This window comes from Papio anubis, chromosome 2 (assembly GCF_008728515.1).
Source record: "Papio anubis isolate 15944 chromosome 2, Panubis1.0, whole genome shotgun sequence".
Lineage (NCBI taxonomy): Eukaryota > Metazoa > Chordata > Mammalia > Primates > Cercopithecidae > Papio > Papio anubis.
In genome coordinates this window covers 181,840,259-181,858,382 of record NC_044977.1, presented here as the reverse complement: position 1 = coordinate 181,858,382, position 18,124 = coordinate 181,840,259, and the positions used below count along the sequence as shown (strand labels likewise).

General features: G+C 37.1%; 1 protein-coding gene across 37 annotated transcripts in view; it reads right to left on the bottom strand.

Annotated features, from left to right (window-relative positions):
- ARPP21 (cAMP regulated phosphoprotein 21) overlaps positions 1-18,124 on the bottom strand; it is a 156,707-nt gene that overhangs the window by 68,936 nt on the left and 69,647 nt on the right. For 13 of the 37 annotated variants that reach the window (XR_004182342.1, XM_017956018.2, XM_017956017.3 and 10 more), the window contains 4 exons: positions 16,180-16,281; positions 9,795-9,832; positions 7,917-7,976; positions 3,674-3,906 (listed from right to left, as the gene is read on the bottom strand). Coding sequence is in view for 29 of the 37 variants with exons in the window: in XM_017956018.2 (XP_017811507.1) it covers positions 3,674-3,906; positions 7,917-7,976; positions 9,795-9,832; positions 16,180-16,281 (433 nt within the window). In the remaining 8 variants the exon portion in view is untranslated. Of the gene's footprint in view, positions 1-3,673; positions 3,907-7,916; positions 7,977-9,785; positions 17,800-18,124 lie in introns of those variants that run through there. The other 24 variants (XM_021934954.2, XM_031663841.1, XM_031663849.1 and 21 more) reach the window with 19 other exon arrangements.

Sequence of the window (18,124 nt, the reverse complement as noted above, 5' to 3'; positions counted from 1 at the left end):
TCTTCAGGAACTGGCTACTTTAGCCCTCAACATACCCTTTTGTAAAATATAAGGTACCAGACTAAATGGTGAGCAATGGTAAGGAAGATGACCTTAATGTTCCCCTCAGCTTGACCAAACTTTTCATTGGTTTCTTCTAGACTAGAGTCTCCTCACCTCCCTATCCTTACAGCATTTATGCCCCTTTGAGATGTAAATCTCCTAGCCTCTAGCCACTTTTACAATCCATGAAGGTCCTTCTTAAGTACCTGGGAGCCATCCGTTTGAAATCTAATCGTCATGAAAAATAGAGCCCCTATCTCTCAATTTCTGTGGGAGGATACGAGCCTAACTTCCACAGCACCAATTAGCAAGCACATATAGCCTAATCACATCCCCCAATTTCCTCTATAATGTCCTCCAAAATTTTGCCACTAGCTCACCCCAGTGCTTGAAGACTCTCCTGCTTTTTGATTCAGTGGGGCTCAGTTCTCTCTCTAAAGAGAAAGATCATAGTCTTGATCCCTGTTGCAATAATAATGAATAAATTCTCTTTTGCCTGCAATATCTTCTGCATTTTTTCTTTTACGAGGACCACAAATCATACAAGTTTTATTTCTGAATCATATAATTCAAGAAAATATTTCCAGATTCAGGGGGTCAGTGTTCAGTAGAATAATCTAAAGCTTCCAAAATTACAAGAAGGAAGAGAATGTCCAGGATGTATTAATGTAGTAATAAAGATAAAGACAAAGAAAAGGAAGTGGTAGAAACACGGGGTGTCTTGCACTGGATCAAAAAATACTCCAGGATGTAGGCAAGGATGTGACAATAGCAGGAATAGCCCTGCATCCAGAAAACAACAAGCCAGACCACCTAAAATCATTAAAACAAACAAAAAAAGAACATTTCATTTCTCTAGAGCAGTTGTTTTTGAAGTGTGGTTCCCAGGCAAGCAGCATCGGCATCAACTGGGAACTTGTTGGAAATGCAAATTCTCAGGCCCCATCCTAGACCTTCAGGCTCAGAAACTCTGTGGGTGAGTGTTGCAATCTGGGATTTAACCAATCCTTTGGGTGATTCTGATGGAGCTAAAGTTAAGAAACCCTGCTTTGAAGATCCAGATTGGGGAACAATAGTGACAATATAGCTAGGCCAATGTGGTAAGCAACAGATGTCATACTCTTATTTCTCAACCACATTGCTGTTAACAAAAAACAGCTGAGGTTGCCGCACAGGTATCATTCAAGTGCTTTCGGTAAGGAGGATACAATCACATCATCTGCCTCCAGAAATGTATGCTGGGCATCTGGTGGACAGCTCAGGCCTCAAGAGAATGTGCTTGTACATTCATACTTCGGTAATATGCTTTCTTCCAAAATGTAGGAAAACGTGTTTCCAACATGGAAAAAGTCTCATTATTATCTATTTAAAGCTAGAATCTATGTTCTCAGAAGAGAAGAAGAGTAACTTAAATGTCACAACTCCAGACTTGGTTTCTAAAAGGTCATAAAAAAGTTTGCAATTCCACTGTGAACAATTAGGTAGAAAACTGAAAACTGGTGCTCTTCTGAAGCTCCATGACAGCAAAACTGACAGCTTTGCTTCATAAATCCATCTTGGGAAATTGTAAGTTTGTTTTGACATCCTACCTTGATCTTCTTTAAGTTTTTATTCCCTTTCCATGCCTGCACTTTGACAAGTTTTCAAATGGAGACACTTAGATTAAAAGAACAAAAAATCTGAAGCACTTACAATCTCTAATCATTCTTCAGAGAACATGGCATTTTAACATTTTTGAAGTGTTTTAAATGTTTCCAAAGAGCTTTGCTTTGGAAGTGATTGGGGGTTGGTGCATGGAGAATGACTATTAATTTAAAAATTTTAAGAGCTCTCTTGGTGTGCTGGAATTTTTAAGTGCACCATTTAAAGTACTTGGTTTTCGCATCTTAAGGAAATTTAAAACTATTAAACCTATCTTAGTTTACAAGAGCTCAAGTGTACCACAGTGGATTTTCTTTACTTCAGTTGCTACAATAGTGGAATATGAGAGCAATTAATTAGAGTAAGAAATCAAGAACTCACCAATTAGTGAATAAAAATTGCAGAGAGGCAGTGTGAACCCATCTGAATCTTTCTGAGAATCAGGGTGTGTGTATTATGTAGTGACTGTAACTAAATGCTGTTATCTTTCTCCTTATATAGAAAAATGTGTGATAATTTTTAGGAGGAATTTGTCAACAACCTAATTATGTTAAATCATCAGCAAATGAACCCAGATTTTGCATGGAGGTGGGGAACCCCTAGGACCTAACATAAGTGTAAAGTTTAATTGGGAAAATATCCACAGTCCAGGGCAGCCCGTGTCTAAACTCTAACTGGGGTTCTCCATTCTTCATCCCACTCCTGCCTTGGCCTCCCACTCACCTGTCACTTCAGGATCCTGAATGCTCCACCTGTACAATCTGTCACCCAGAGCATACGACGGAATCACAACTCTCAACCCCCCCACCCAAGAGAGTGTCAGGGTATTTGATTTTCTAGGACAGAACCAAAACAAAGCAAAAACAATTACATACTAAAATCACAAACTTCAGCTCATGGAGTGCCAGTGAACGGTCATTTGTCACCTTCCTGAGATTTTAGGAAGTATTTTAATTGTGAACATTCGGAAATAATTCAAAAACAATAGAGAATAATCTTTGGGAGACAGAAGAACTAGAAATGGCAGACCATGAGGGCATTTTGCAGACTCATGTAAGCATCGTGGTGTATGTTTCCATCAGTTTAAAGTTGTTTCAAGTTAATGGCTCTCCTAGATCTCTCATTATCACTCACCTTCCAAAGACTGTTCATGCAAACTTGAACAACCTACTTCAGAATCACGTTATTTGCTTCGCTTGGAAAAAAAGATACAAGCACCTGGTAACTTGGAAATTCTAAACCTTTCTGACACTCACCTGTCTTATCTGCAAAGCAGGGGTGCAAATATTAAATGGCAATAATAAAAATGAATAAGGATAGAGTTTATTGGGAGCTTATAACTTGTCAGACATTATTCAAGTTGCCTTGTGTATACTGACTCTTTTAGTCTTCATAATATTTCTACAATATAGGTACTATTATTATTTCTATTTATCAAGTGAAGAAAACAGAAGCACAGGATGGTTAAAAAAAACAGGCCCAGGATCGTACTAACAGCCTTCCAATGCAAGAACAAAAGCTATTAATATTATAATTATTGTACAGTGTGTTTTTAAGGAATAATTAATATTATTAAATTTAAAAGCAATAGCAAACTTTTGCTAGGTAGTTACTGTAATGCAGGTGCCACGGTAATCATTTTTATATAAATAATGCAATTTAAACTTAAGTTTACTGAGTAAATTTAAATTAGGTAAGTAAACTTAAGTACTTAAATACACAAACACTAAGTCTACTGAGCTGGGTTTGAATAGCATTACATAACCTACATTTTGTAGATGAGAAAACTGAAGCTTGGAGAGGTTAATAACTTGACCTAGGCACATAACTGGAAAGAGGCAGTAGCCTATTTAAATTGTACCTTCTTTCCAGCTATCCCTGTGATTAATATCATCATTATCAGTCAACTGAAAGTCAGAGGGAATGGTGACCATATGGCTTGTGTAGAATCCAAAAAATACCACAGGACATAAACACATTCAGTACTAACTACCTGCTTTGGACAGCTTCCCGGTACTCCTGGTACTGGAAGTGCTGTCACCCCTGGTCAGCACCGTGATGCCCCCAAAACTCGCCGTCTTGGTCATGGCGGGCTTTAGATTGCGGTTGGAACTGTCGGAGTCTGTGCTGCTCCAGGCCCTTTGGTGGTCAGACCACTTGAGTTCATTTTCTGAGCTGCTCTGTCGACTCCCGGATGTTCTCCCCGAGCCATCTCTGTTGCCCCTGGAGTATGACCACCAGAAAGATGCACAGGGACAGGATTACCTTACGTGAATGGTGTGGGTAGGCACAGAGCAAGGCTTTCCTTGGACGGTCATCCACACAAGACCCTTCCTACCAACCCTTTTCATTAAACCAGTTGCCTCCCAGTGTTACAAATACTTTGATGATGTATAGACAGATAACATCACACATAACACACAGGTTACTAACAGAAAAACCAAACCTAGAAATGTCACATGATCCCTCTGTCGGTGAAGGAGAAACAACTAGAAAGACATGGTATAAAATGTAATTGTTAATTTTTCTTGCAAAGAGAGTAGGGGGATAAGTTCTCCTGACTCAAATCAATAATTAATTAATGTTCAGAAGCAATTGTGATCTTCAATGATTCTAAAAGTAACTCCCACCAAAGGAGACTTTTTCTCTCTCTTTAGCACAAAATAATTGTCAATGGAAAAATGCACACAGATCCAGAGAAGCTGTTAATTCATATTCCAGCTTTATGAGATACACATCTGAAATCACCAAGGCTTTGACAGATAGTGTAGAAATCACGGAAATTACTCTATTAACCTATGATAAGAATTTTGCCCAGAGTTTAACCTTCATGGTCAGAGGAAAGAACCCTTTAATTCTTTTCATGTAGAAAAACTTTTGAAAATAACAACAGTGTAAACACTATACACTGACACAAAACTTTCCAAGGGGAACAATGGAAATAACAAAAAAAGCTCCTCAGGTGAAAGAACACAATTGTTCAAACTTCAAATAGAAAAAGGAAGAGATCCAATAGTCAGAAGTGAAGTTTGAAGACTTTAGAGTATCTCTCAGAAATATGCAAAATTACATGTGCTTTATAGAGAAAATTGATGAAATTTGCACTTTCATTGGTTTCCAATCTGTCTAAAGCATAACTTTGTTAATAAATTCAAAGATTTCTTTGAAGATAAAAATAATGCATCAGTAAAATACCTTAAGATTTTAATGGATTATAAATAAGTAAAGGGAATATAAATCTCGATCAGTAAATATAACACCTAATTCATATTCGCAATGTGGCATATTTAAGCCTTGATTCAAATCTCTCAGATGTCATTGGTAGCTTCATTGAAAAATATTTTAAAGACAATAATGTGCTGTTGAGATGTTTGAAGTGCACACATGTGATTGAAATACTCACTGACAAAATTGTACAGACTACAAAGAAAAATTTAAGTGTTGCTTTAAATTTACTCACTCAACTTTTTCTTTTATTTCAGCCAAACATAAGAAGGTAAATGGATCCAAGAAATAAAAATGAAATAATTGATTTGTGACAGGAACTTTGTAAAGCAAAGGGAGGAAGAGGTACAGAATTTTCACAAAACAAAAAGCACTTTCGAGTGGAAGGTTAGATGAAAATACTCAGTGCCCTGCCATCCTCTATTAGTATTTTACAAACATTCTCTCTGTTCTCAGTACCACAGGGATGACTGGTTTTAGAAATAAGAACCACTTGATGAAAACCAAGTTGTAGGTATGAACGACCAGACCTTCACCAATGACCAGGTGGCTTTACCTCTTAAACTCCTTTGAAATTCAAGAAAGCCATGCGAGATAGAGTGGAGAAATGAATAGCCTTTTCAATGGCTTGGTGTTCCATTTCTGATTGTCTTCTCTTTAAATCTCCAAATTCAACTTCATTCTTCTCCCATAATCATGATTATGTCAAACTGTCTTTTACAAACTCTAGCAAAATCATTATTTAGCAACTGTGAATGCACCAGAAATGTGACAATAATCTCATTTGCAGCTAATTTAAAATATGTATTATAGAAAAACACTGGCTTGATGATTTGGGAGTGGTGCTTAGCCTCAGAGTACAAGATGCATGAGATGGAAGCTCTCCATATGAGGGTGATCCCTTGTTCTCATTACTAATTCTGCTTCAATTATCTCTTTAGCCATGAACTCTGCACTTCCATGGCAGGAATCCAGACTTCCTGTAAATGCCCGTGTGATTGAGCCTTTTGGGTAAAGAAGGCAGTCACCACTATTTCTGGGTTCAATTTAGTGTGTTTTAGTCTATACCCTTCTCCCTTGTAGAGCTTTTTTTTAGAGCTATGAGAAGCTCCTTTAGACTTATGCCACATCGCCTGCTCAATAAGGCAACCTAAGATTTCTTTAACTTCTCTGCCTGTACCTCACTAGCTCAAATCACTGTCCTAAGCCATAATCTGTGCATTTAAAAATGAAAATTTAAGTTGCTGCTTTAGGGAGTTAGCATTAATGAGATTCAAAAATAATGTTTAATTCTAATTTATGATTCCTAGGTATTTATACATTAAAATATATTTTGTACGTCTCTATTTTATACTGCACTTTCATCTTCACAGCGGTGAAGTGAGGTCCCGTATTGAATTCCAAATCTGTTTGGGTGTGGGATCATAGGCATTGTAGAAAACCACATGCACAGGTGTCTTCCCTTCTCTCCTAAGCCCAGTCTTGGTCCTCGCCTACTGGAATCCAGGAAGACGGTAGTAATGAGTTATCTGGTCATTGGAGCTGGCCCTCTTGTAAGTAAGTAGAATTTCATCCCAAGGTAGTTATAAAGCATATCTTTTAAGCTCTGCTTCTGTGCTGATTAACACAACTGAAAATATTTATTTTTCATGTCTAAATGTATCTTTTTTGCACAGGTTAAGGATGATGTACATCTTGAATTGCTTTTACAATTGTGTGAATGACTTTGTGCTAAGTTACCTTTCTGAGTTTCTGTGCTTGGTGATTTGGGTGAGTGATGAAATCCATATTTGGGATGGCTAACCTGAGTATATGGTAGATCTAGCTTGGGGACAGATTTGGGATTATGTAAAACTAATTGGCCTTTAGGGGACAAGAACCCATGTTTTATCTATATTGGCCTAAACAAACTAGGTCATAGTGTGTGAGCACAGGAGTAATGGTAAATTTTAGCTTTTCTCTGAGTTTTCAAAAGAAGTGCAAAGTTATGTTCTTAAATCTTCAAGTGTGAAAAAGAAAATTCATTGTCTAATGATACATAAGGAAGATTTCATAAACTTCATAGTTCAATCTAGAAAAGTGAGGGAAGTCCAAAAAGAAGCTTCTGTTTTTTGTTTCAATCAAAGTATAGGATAAATTAACTTTACTCATAATGAGTTCTAAAGTCCAGACTTATTGCAAAAACGCACTCTTTCAACATTCATCTACTTTTCTTAGTATTTTCTTTCAAGCGGGTAAGAGTTTTTGTTGTTGTTGTTCTTGTAATAATTCCTACAATGGAGGTAAATCCTAACATTCGTAAACACATTAACACATTAAATATATATAGTGGATACTGAGTATACTTATAGTACCGTGTACACTTTGCTCTACAATGGATGTCAATGTCAGATATACATTGAATAGAGCAGTGAGAAAATGGGTATGGTCCCTCTGCTTTCATAGAGCTTCTAGTCTAGTATAGAACTTAAAAAAAAATTATCATCCTTTCCCCTTAGCCCACAGAGATTTTAATTTAAGTAGATCATTATAATTGGAAGGAACCTCATATCTTTCTTTAGAAATAAAATTCACCCTTGAAAACATGCTGTTTGAAATATTATAACAGATAAAATTAAAAGTTAGTTACCCAAATAGGGCTATCATTGATTTATTTTCCAGTGTTGAGAATGTACGTACAATTGCAATCTGTCAGGGAAAATTTAACTCAGAGTAATTTACTAAAGTGAATTTGGGAAAATTAAAACAGTGTGCTACCAAAGTTAGCCCCGGAAAAGCAGAAAACTAGAAGAACCCTAATGAATTGCAGACAAAGTGATAGATTGCCAGTCGCATATCTCATACTACTCAGTATGACTTCCATACTAGCTATGTAATAAGATTTACAAAGAAATAACTGGACTTTTAAAAATAAACAGATATATTTTACACAAGTACACTAATATTTAACATTGATTCTACCACATAATCTGAAAAAAACACAGTTTAAGAAAGTAAACCATACCAACCGAAAGAGCTGTCTTTTCTTATAGGTCTCATTGCATATGTTACTGTCTTCCAAGAGCCTACTGGAAATGAAAAACATGATTTGTATGATATAAAACCTAAGGGTACTAAATGCCTTGTGTTAAATGGATGTGTACTCTACTATAGCACAAATCAATCCCATACAAAGATTTATTTACACAATATTGAATTTTGCCATAATAAATTAATGGCAGTTTGATAGGATTAAGATCTCTACCCTAGGATTAAGACATTGATGCTAGGCAAGGGGAAAGGAAGGAAAGAGGAAGTAGAGGGAATAGAAAAGGAGAAAAGAGATTGATATAGATATAATAGAGATTTAATTACATATATTAGTAGTGTTTTTTAGAGTAATATATTAAAACTATTCTTTATATTTTGGGATAATGAAATACTGGCATTCCAGAGGTCGGTATCCAAGAAATGTATTTATTTTTGGAGGGAAGTCACTTAATTCGATTTTTGGTTTCCAGGACCATCAAGACCTGTTAACATATGCAATACATATATATGTGACCAATTATTGTAACGTTGAATATAATCCAATATAATATAAGGGATACTCAAATGTAAATGGATAAGATTAGGGAGGAAGATAGTGAAAATCATTGGCTAGGAGACTAGAGGATAAGGTTTCCCATGAATCTGAATTGTAAATGCTCACTTAATCTTTTTGGCAAAGATAGAGTATTTTTGGAATCCTTTAGAATCACCTGCAAGATGTCAATGCTTATAGATGATTGGTTTTAATGTAAACAGGGAATATTTGTCTAAATATATATGGACTTTGAAGTTTTCTGTGAATCCCTTTTATGTGTTTCTCAATTTTATCTCCTCTTCTAAAAGAGATTATTCTATTAAGGGGTTTAGTCACCTTACTTGAAGATTTCCAACTGCAAATATGAATGATGGAATTTTTTAAGCCAATCATCTTTAATGCCCAGTTTAAATTTCTCTGAGTACTGGCATTTAATCAGTATCCATTTAATCAATGGTATAGGAATACCCATTAAGCAAACCCCTGAAATAAAATTAACCACCACTTTATTTATAGACACCATATTTTCCAATCAAGTTGCCCATTTTGATGCCTCTTAAATGTGATTAGTGCAGTTAATGTGGATTCCTTAATTTGCCCTGAGTATCTGCAATTAAATCAATGGGATATTTTAATATATATGTCAATTTAGAATGATTTTTGAAGCGTATATATTAAGTTTGAAAAATTTTGCTCTTATCTCCAAGATTTTCTTTAAATGTTATAACCCATTTATTTTACAACTACCTCCCCCTACTAACTCCTATGCCAGGTACACTGCTAAATCTAGGCCAGTTTAGATAAGATTTTCAAGGTCAAGTCTTTTATGAAGATGAATAGATTGTTTAGAATAAAAAAACTGGAAAGAATATTATTCCTATTGTTACTTGTATAGCTATAAATAGGGCACAGGAAGTGGCCAACAATACCAAATATATGCATGCTTCCAGCGGACTGCTAAATAAGCCAATGAAACTGCAAGTTCCTGTGATGTCTCAATATTTATTATTCTTAATGCCTGGTGAAGGTAATAGGAAGTTTACCTTTGCAAGGACCAGAAATTGAGACTTTAAATGAGAAAAATTTTTACAATTCTGTTTGGAATTAACTGAGGGAAAATTTTTTCCAAATTAAATAATTTTTAGATGTGTTAAATAACATACACGTGTGAATATATATGTGTGTACGCATAGATATATGTATTTGCTAATACATATATTCAAGCACACACTTATATATGGGATATATATTTATGAATATACAGGACACACATGACAGACGTTGTTCCTCTAAAGACATGGAAAAGTAAATTTTATTTTACCTGTTTTCCACAAAAAGGCTTTCCTGGGAGCAAACTGACTGAAAAATAAAAAAAGGCATTGGATCAGACGTTCTGGATATGCTGAGGGATCCCAAATACTTGCCTGATTTTAAAACTAATTTGCCCCTCATAGGGGAAAAGAATTAAGAAAAATAGGTACAAAAGATAGAAATAAAAAAGGAAAAAGGTAGGTTAGGATTAGAAAAGTAAGCAATTCTCATGCCGCATAGGGTATTTTTCCTTCAGGGCGTCTCCGGATTTTAGGTTTAGTCTGTTCGGCATGGAGGTCGGAAGAAGAGAAATGTGAATGAAACCGCTGGAGAAACGTGTGGCCGTCGGATTCTGAGCTAGTGGTTTCTTCTGGAGCTGCAGAGTTGCAGCCACCAACCAACAAAAGCCAAGGGAAAGGGTTCAAATCAAAGCAGAGCATGCAAACTCCATACGATCCACCTAAGAATGGGAGAGCCATAAAGCTACAATCCTGAAATTATTACCTGGTGATGATAAACTCTCACGAAATAAAGAGATTGACTGCAAGACTCTCAAAATTGAAGAAATGCCATCAATTATTAATCTTAAGTAAGAGGGGAAGGCCAGAAGACAAGCTAATTAAAAAAAATCAAGCTCCATCTAATATTTCCCAGTTTTTCACATAGAAAATCAATGACTTTCTTCTTAGCTTCTATTCACCGAACATTCATTTCTCTTCTATCTTGTGTTTATGCACAATGTAGGGAGGATAAAATTCCATTACTATTACATGCTGAGGAAAGGTGGATCAAATTAAATTTAAACAAATAGAAAAGAGAAGTCTAGACAAGATATGGTGGTGTGATCCTATAATAGGGTGACTGTATTTAGGAAGTAACACAAAACCATTTCCAAAGTACTTGAGTTTCTAAACATAAATAAATACACATCCTGCTATATATGTAGATTTTCCAAATGATGAATAAATGACCTGTTAAAGGGATAAACAGAAACTTAACAGGTCAATTTTAAGATAAAATAAAGCTAAAGAAGTAATAATAACCTTTCAATAACCAATTATTGACTTAAAAGATTCTGCTAATGTAACCACTTCTGAGAGGCAAGCAGAATATTGGTTTCTATTTTCATTTTGCTAGAGAAATAATTTCCTTCCATTAAGTCAAAGGGCTAGATTTAGACATGGGGTTTCCTCAGTGTTATGAGCATTTCAGTGAAGGTGTCTCTAGAATAGTTTATGCTTTAACCTTTCTGCACTTAACATGCATCCTGAATTTCAAGTGTGCAAAAACCTCATTTAAGAAAAAGCAAAAAGAGACAATTAAAAGATAAAGCTTTTTGGAAAATACCTTTTTAAAAATCTTGACGTTTATATATGAAAGGGAAACAAGGAAAAATGATGTGCCATTGGCATTCCTATGAAGGGCTCTTTACAGTACACTAAATGTCCTGACTTCTTTTATTTCCTTTAATTTGGTTTTACTATTGGCTGGAGTCAAGTAAGGTATGTAAAAGAAAGTGAGGTTAGCTCAGATATACATTATGAGTTTATACGTTGCCACTTTTCAGCTCTCATAATTGGAAACCAGTTGATTGTGTTTATAATGTTTTGTCTGGATATTGGAATTATTGAGACTCTATTTCTCTGAAGGAGTTAATTAAAGACATAGTGACCTCTTCAGACTCAATGTAATAGCATCAGGGGAAAAGTTAAGAACCCCAAACTCTGTATTAAAAAGTAAGATACAAGTAAGTCAAAGATACCTTGCCCATGCCAAAGTGGTGGCTCACACTTATAATCTCAGCACTTTGGGAGGCCAAGGCAGGCAGATCGCCTGAGCTCAGGAGTTCGAGACCAACCTGGGCAACATGGCGAAACCCTGTCTTTACAAAAAATACAAAAATTAGCAGGGCATGGTGGTGCACACCTGTGGTTCCAGCTATTGGTAGACTGAGGTGAGAGAATCACTTGAGCCCAGGAGCTAGAGGTTGCAGTGAGCCGAGATCATGCCACTGTACTCCAAGCAACAGAGATCCTGTCTCGAAATTTTTTTTTTAAATAAAAAATACCTTGCCCAATAACATCTCCAGTATGTTTCTGATTTCTTTGGAAAGTTTCTTAAAAATTATCTCATTATCCCCTCAACTACATTTTCATAAATAAGATAGATATGGTTATGGGCTGTGATTCAGTAGCTGATGAAAATAAACTTTTTTAAAAGTAGTATTAATAACTTGCAAATTTTAATAGCAGAGAAAGATAAAATTGTCACAGTAATTAAGTGCAACATTCAAAGCTGTCACTTATATGCATTTTTGGATATAAAAGGCTTGCTTCTTTTTAAAAGAAGAAAAATGATTTTGCTTAATGGGTTATAGAGTTCTCTCCCACATCCCACCCTCAACTCTGGTGGCACCACATGCCCTTATTACCCATTCCCACTGAAGAGGAGTCCCAGCATATGCTAGGAGGACCACAGATGAACTCTTCACTGAATCCCTATTTATCCACAAATATCCTTCAGAAATTAGCCTCCAGGCAAAACATACCTTCTCAAGTGTATTACTTTATCAATTTAACCTTTCCAAAGTCAGTTACATTGCATAGAATTAACCATAAAATAAGCCTAAATATAAAGTTTTGCCAAAGGAATAAAGAACATTTCAAATATACTGACTACAAAAAATACATTTATTATTTGGGTACTAAATTCTAAATTGTTGTTTTGACTTACAACTATTTAGTTCTCAAATAATGAAGAAATGTGTCTTATCTCAAGATGTCAAAATTCTCAAAGTGGATTTGAATTTGTTTCTGGAAAATCCCCAAAGCAACTCATATATTTTATGTGCCTGCATACAAAAGTACTCTCTCTCTCTCTCTGTCTCAATCACTCTCTGTCACACACATACACACACACCATGCACGCAAACACACGCCCCTTAGACACCAAGATATATTTGGACATTATTCAAGAATGTCTCTGATATTAGAATAAATTTGACTGTTGCTAAATTGTAAATACTAGGAAGTATTTCTGAACTCTCTACTTTTACTTCAAGTAGTAAAACAATACATTTAAGCAATATTTGAACCTGTTTGAATAACTCCACTACTTAAATAATAATTGCCAAGGAGAGCTGCTTTGTTAGCTCTGTCTTCAAATTATGAAGAAACTAAACTAAAGACCAGCTATGAAAAAGATTAGAGTTCTGTAACATAGTTTCCTTATGCTGGATTCTTTGCATTTGTTCTCTAATTGATTTAATATACTGTAATTATCATCTTATGAAAGAATGATCTTGTGCCTCAGCCATTTGGGCACTGATAATGATCATTTGGGGATCTGGAAGTACTAGATGAAGGTCCCCTAAAGTGTGCTGGCTTTATGTTTGTGTCAATAGAGGATATAGTAATAGTCTCTTTAAACAGTCACCCCCAATGATCCCTGCCATTTGATATTCACAACCTTGTGTGGTACTTCCCACATTGTTCCAAGGTGGATCTGAGTGTCCAAGACAACATAGCTGGGGAGACATATCATTTCCAAGATTAGGTTATAAAAGACTGTGGCTTCCATCTTAGGCTCTCTCTCTCTTTCTCTCTTAAATCACTTTCCTCAGGGGAAGCTAGTTGCCATGTCATGAAGACACCAAACAGCCTATCGAAGCCTACATTGTAAGGAACTGAGATCTCCAGCCTATAGCCAGTGAAGAATTGAGGCCTTCCAATAATCATGTAAGAGAGTTTGAAAGCAGATAACCACTTGATCAATCCTTCAGGTGACTGCAGCCTCAGTTGACAGCTTAACTGCAACCTCATGTAAGACTTTGAGCTAGAATCGCCCAGCTAAACCACTCCCAGACTCCTGACCCATAAAAACTGTGAGTGTTTTTTGTTTGTTTTCAGCTGCCAAATTTTGGAATTTTTTGTTATAAGACAATAAATAGCTAACACATAGAAAATACCAGTGGTATGAATACATATCTCTAGCAGAACTATACAGATAGAGAGAAAGACACTGGTTGTTTCTTGCCCTCTAAGAGAAAGGGTCTTAACCTTTTAAGGGTTATGGAAACTTGTAAGAATATGATATATAATAGGGACCATTTCTTTAAAAAATGCACACATGTTCATGAACATGATTTGCAAATGATGTCTGGGATTTCATTGAATCCTTCAAGCCCTTCTATAAGTATAGTCTGGGTATCTGATGCCAATTTAAACCCCTGCCCTACGATATCAAGTTAAAAGGCATGCTAGAAACAGGCTGGTCCTCACTCAAATTAGTAAAGCCAGAAAAGCTGGCCACTAGAGAGGCTACCAAAGGGGCTCACACCTCCATTCCTACAGAGAGAAGAAGCCACAGCATTTTAAAGAAGGTTGCCAAATGATTTCATGGATTAAAAAAGCTATGGCAATAGCTTGACATTTAAGCTTTCTCACATTTACATGTGCTTTTATTTTTTAAAAACTGTTGATACAGCATGTGGGCACAGATGCTTCAAATAGCAACACTTGCCTAAAATGTTCAACCCAGATCCCCAGCTGTTAATCTCGTTAACAAGGTTGTAGGGAAATGCAATGTATAAAGAAAGTCATGCAGACCCTGTCTCCCTGTGACCTCTCTTTGGACCTAAGAGTTGGCAAATGAAATAAGCAGCACAGGCGTCATCTTCATCACAGACAGGCATCAGTGACAGACTTTCTGTCACCTAGCTGTCAAGTGTCTAGCAATGTGACACGACTTTAAAAAGAGCATAATATTGTTTGTGCATTTTAGGTGGGGTTTGTATTTTCTTTTCAACATAACTCATTCATAAATTACTTGACCTGCCAGGACCAGAGGGTGAGGGAAAATGTATGTGTATGTGTGTGTGTGTGTGTGTGTGTGTTCGTGCATGTGTGTGTGTGTTTGAGGAGAAAGAGCAGGAGAGAGAGAATAAGAATAAAAAATGAATTAGCTTTCAAAAAAAAAATTATCTCTATGAAGCTCTATGAAGGTCTTCAGACAGGCAAATGCTACTTCCCAGGCCACTGTAGGCATCCTTATCCTATTATGACTGGAATAGATCCTCTCATAACTTCATTCTTGTATCCACCAAACACAATTAAAGGCCCACCATATGTCAGGCTGTGTTTTGCATTATCTAAAATTCTGACCATAATAAAAGTCTAAGTAGCCTACCCATATGCAGAGTCTTCCAAAATTGCATCCAGACCTCCAACTATGGTAACTTCCATCTCCCTCACTCTCTCACTCTCCTAATTTCAGAGCTCTTAGCTGGATTATCCAATCATCAAAATTCTATTTCAGTGTGTTCAGGAAAGGTGGCGGGGGTTGTGGCGGGGCGGGATATAAACGTGAAAGAAGTGCAGTGGTGGAGGAGGTTGAATCTCCCCTGCACTTTCATATTAAAGGAACCAGCACCAGCTGGAAGATCAGAGAAACTGGCTTTGGCCTGAAACCTTTCAGGACAACAGTCTTCCTCCAAGTCAAGCACTGAAGCCTACTTCTCTGGGCTGGCTTTGTGTGGCCTCCAGAAGCAGATCATAGCAGGAGATCAGATATTCCACCAGACTCAGCAAAGCTTGCAGCGTTGGCCATGGAGTCTTACAAAGGAGCTCACACTTCTACTTAGGCAGGGTGAAGAACCCACATCATTTGAGGAGGTTGCTAAATGATTGCATGGAATGAAAACGCTATGGCAGTTGCTTGCCCTTTTCCTTGCGTTTAAATCCAGCCTCTATTTTTTTTTTTTTTACCTTTTAATGTTTAATTAATTGCATTTTATCTTGACCATAGCGGGTAAAGATAAAAAATTCCAACCTTTTTTGTTGTTGTTGGGATTTGTTTTATGATTATTCCCTTGACAAACTGATCACAGATCTGATTTGAAATTGAGGAGAAACAATCTAACTTTAGTGTAATGAAATGTCCATATTTGCTAAGAACCCAGAAAACACTCGTTGTATATGGATGTGTGTGTGAGATCAACAGATTCTTTCTTCTTTGTAATTCTTTCCCCTGTACAATGTTGTTATTAAAAAGAAAACAACCCTAGGTAGGTAATCTGTTGGCTAATGTGGAGGTGAAGGCATTTCTTCAAATCTGACAACCGCTCTCTGTACTTAAGGTCTGTATCACTGACCAAAATCATACCTCTCTATGTGTCCCCACCAGTCATGTCCTAAGAACATGCCCAAACCCTTGGCTAGGTTTCTATCACTTCCCTGAACCAGATCCTTTTCCAAAATCACCTCTAGTTTTCTTCGGTTTGATTTGTTCTTTGGCTCCAGGCTTTTTATTCCTGCCACCTCGCTGTCTGGGGAATGAGGAAGCCTTACTGCTGATGGAAGGAGTGCACTAAAGAGGCAATTAAAACAACTACTCACATCATGTGCAAATATTCTCTCCCTCACTCTCTGATATTCCTCTTCTCTCTCTTCAATTGATTTACTTCGTCTGTCATCTCTAAATGGATGCATTCTGTTTTGCTGAACAGAAAAAAGAAATCAGGAGGGTTATCCAAGTTGCGTTGTTAGAAATCTGCGGTTAAGCAACTGTCAGCTAAGAATAATAAATGTTCACTTAAACAAATGGAGCCTGAAAAGTCTCATTCTCTCTGTTCCCTGAGGAGGCTGTGTTGGGTGCATGTACCAAGTGTGTGCATGACATGCAGTAGTGAGAGGTGTTTGCTGCTGCTGGTTGGTTCCTCACTGGATGCAATAGCACAGGTGTTTCCAAAATGAGTTCACCTCACTGTGCCTCAGGTATTCAGCCAATTCACATACATGGTGGCTCATCACTGATGGACTCTGTCTCTCTTGCTTACCTGTGTGGTTCTGACACCTCAGAAGGAGGCAGAATGCTGGTGAAAAAAGAGGAAGTGGCTAGTTCAAAGTGGCTGAGGGAAGAAATCATTTTGAAAGCTTGGGGACTGGAGAAAAAGCAAGTGAGCAAAGAAAGTAATGAAGAGAAAGGAAGATGTGGACACTATCACTTCACCTTCTATTTTGTGTTATTCATTCAGTGACTGATCCTACGAATTGCATTTAGCATAGAATGAATGACCCCAGGTTTACAGGCTAAAATTTAAAAACCTGTTTGTTGACAAGAGTCAATACCAAGAACTCTAAAGTAATGCTTCAAAGAACCCAGCATGAGGACTGTTCTTTATCCTATTTTCTGAACTACTTCCTGAATCTTAAGTCTCCTTCCATCTATTCTTTCCATTCCTCACAAACTGCTCTGCACTAACCACATCCATCCATCCACTCAACAGACACCCACTAAACATGACACAGGCACGTGTTTCATAGTCAACAGGAGCCATGGTGGAGCTTGGTGGTAGTGGGAGGAAACGAGATACAAATGATGAACAAGTTTTCAAAAAGTGCGTCAGAGATGCACATACTGGCTGAATGACTCACTGAGAGTGATTAAAATGGTAACTTGAGATGCACATTGTCTTACCTTTAAAAATTCTAAAGCAAAGTCATTTTCAAAAAAATCTATTTTGATTGTCAGAGACACAAAGTATAATTGTAATGGCATTTATATGACTTTCTATTGTTACTATCATTTAAAAATTTGTGGGATTTTTTTTTTTTTTTTTTGCCATTTACTTAGCTTTCTTCTAGTCACCCTGGATCCCACAGCCCCCATCTAAAGAAGAGATTTAGTAAAGCCTCTTTACTCCTGTCCAGGTACCACAAATAAGGCTACTCTAGAACAACATAATGTTTTGTCACAAGCAAAATACACGAGGATCAAGTTCTGCTACACTTCATGCAAAACAAGCAGACAATTTACATGGACCATAAAACATGGGAAGGAGAGGGGATAAAAGACTAAAACATGAACTCAATTCTTTTCTGTGAAGACTTATTTTAGGATAGTTGCAAAATCCACCTGTCCTCACCATAACAAGGTTTGTTCTTTACAGCTACACCGGTTGATCATCGGTCCGTATTGATAATCCAGCTCAATTTGTGCACAACTGAAGGACAAAGCTGTAGGGAGTGGAACGACTGCCATAGTTACACAGACATCTGGAAATGCGACTGACAAAGCTTTACTCCACAGCTCGGAGCCTGTGGCATCCCGACCCCCCCAGACATGCAGCAGAAACTGCGCCAAGCACCACCCATGCAGCCCAACACAGAGCCATTGCTAAAGCAACCAGGACATTTTTTTTTTTTTTTTTTTTTTTTTTGCTACCCATTGAATGCCAAAGGGGGAGGCAAGGAGGAGAAGGAGGTTGGAGATAGGACAGTGGTATCAGAGGCAGGGGAGGATTGGAGGGAAGGCAGGGACAACAGAGGGACGACAAGAACA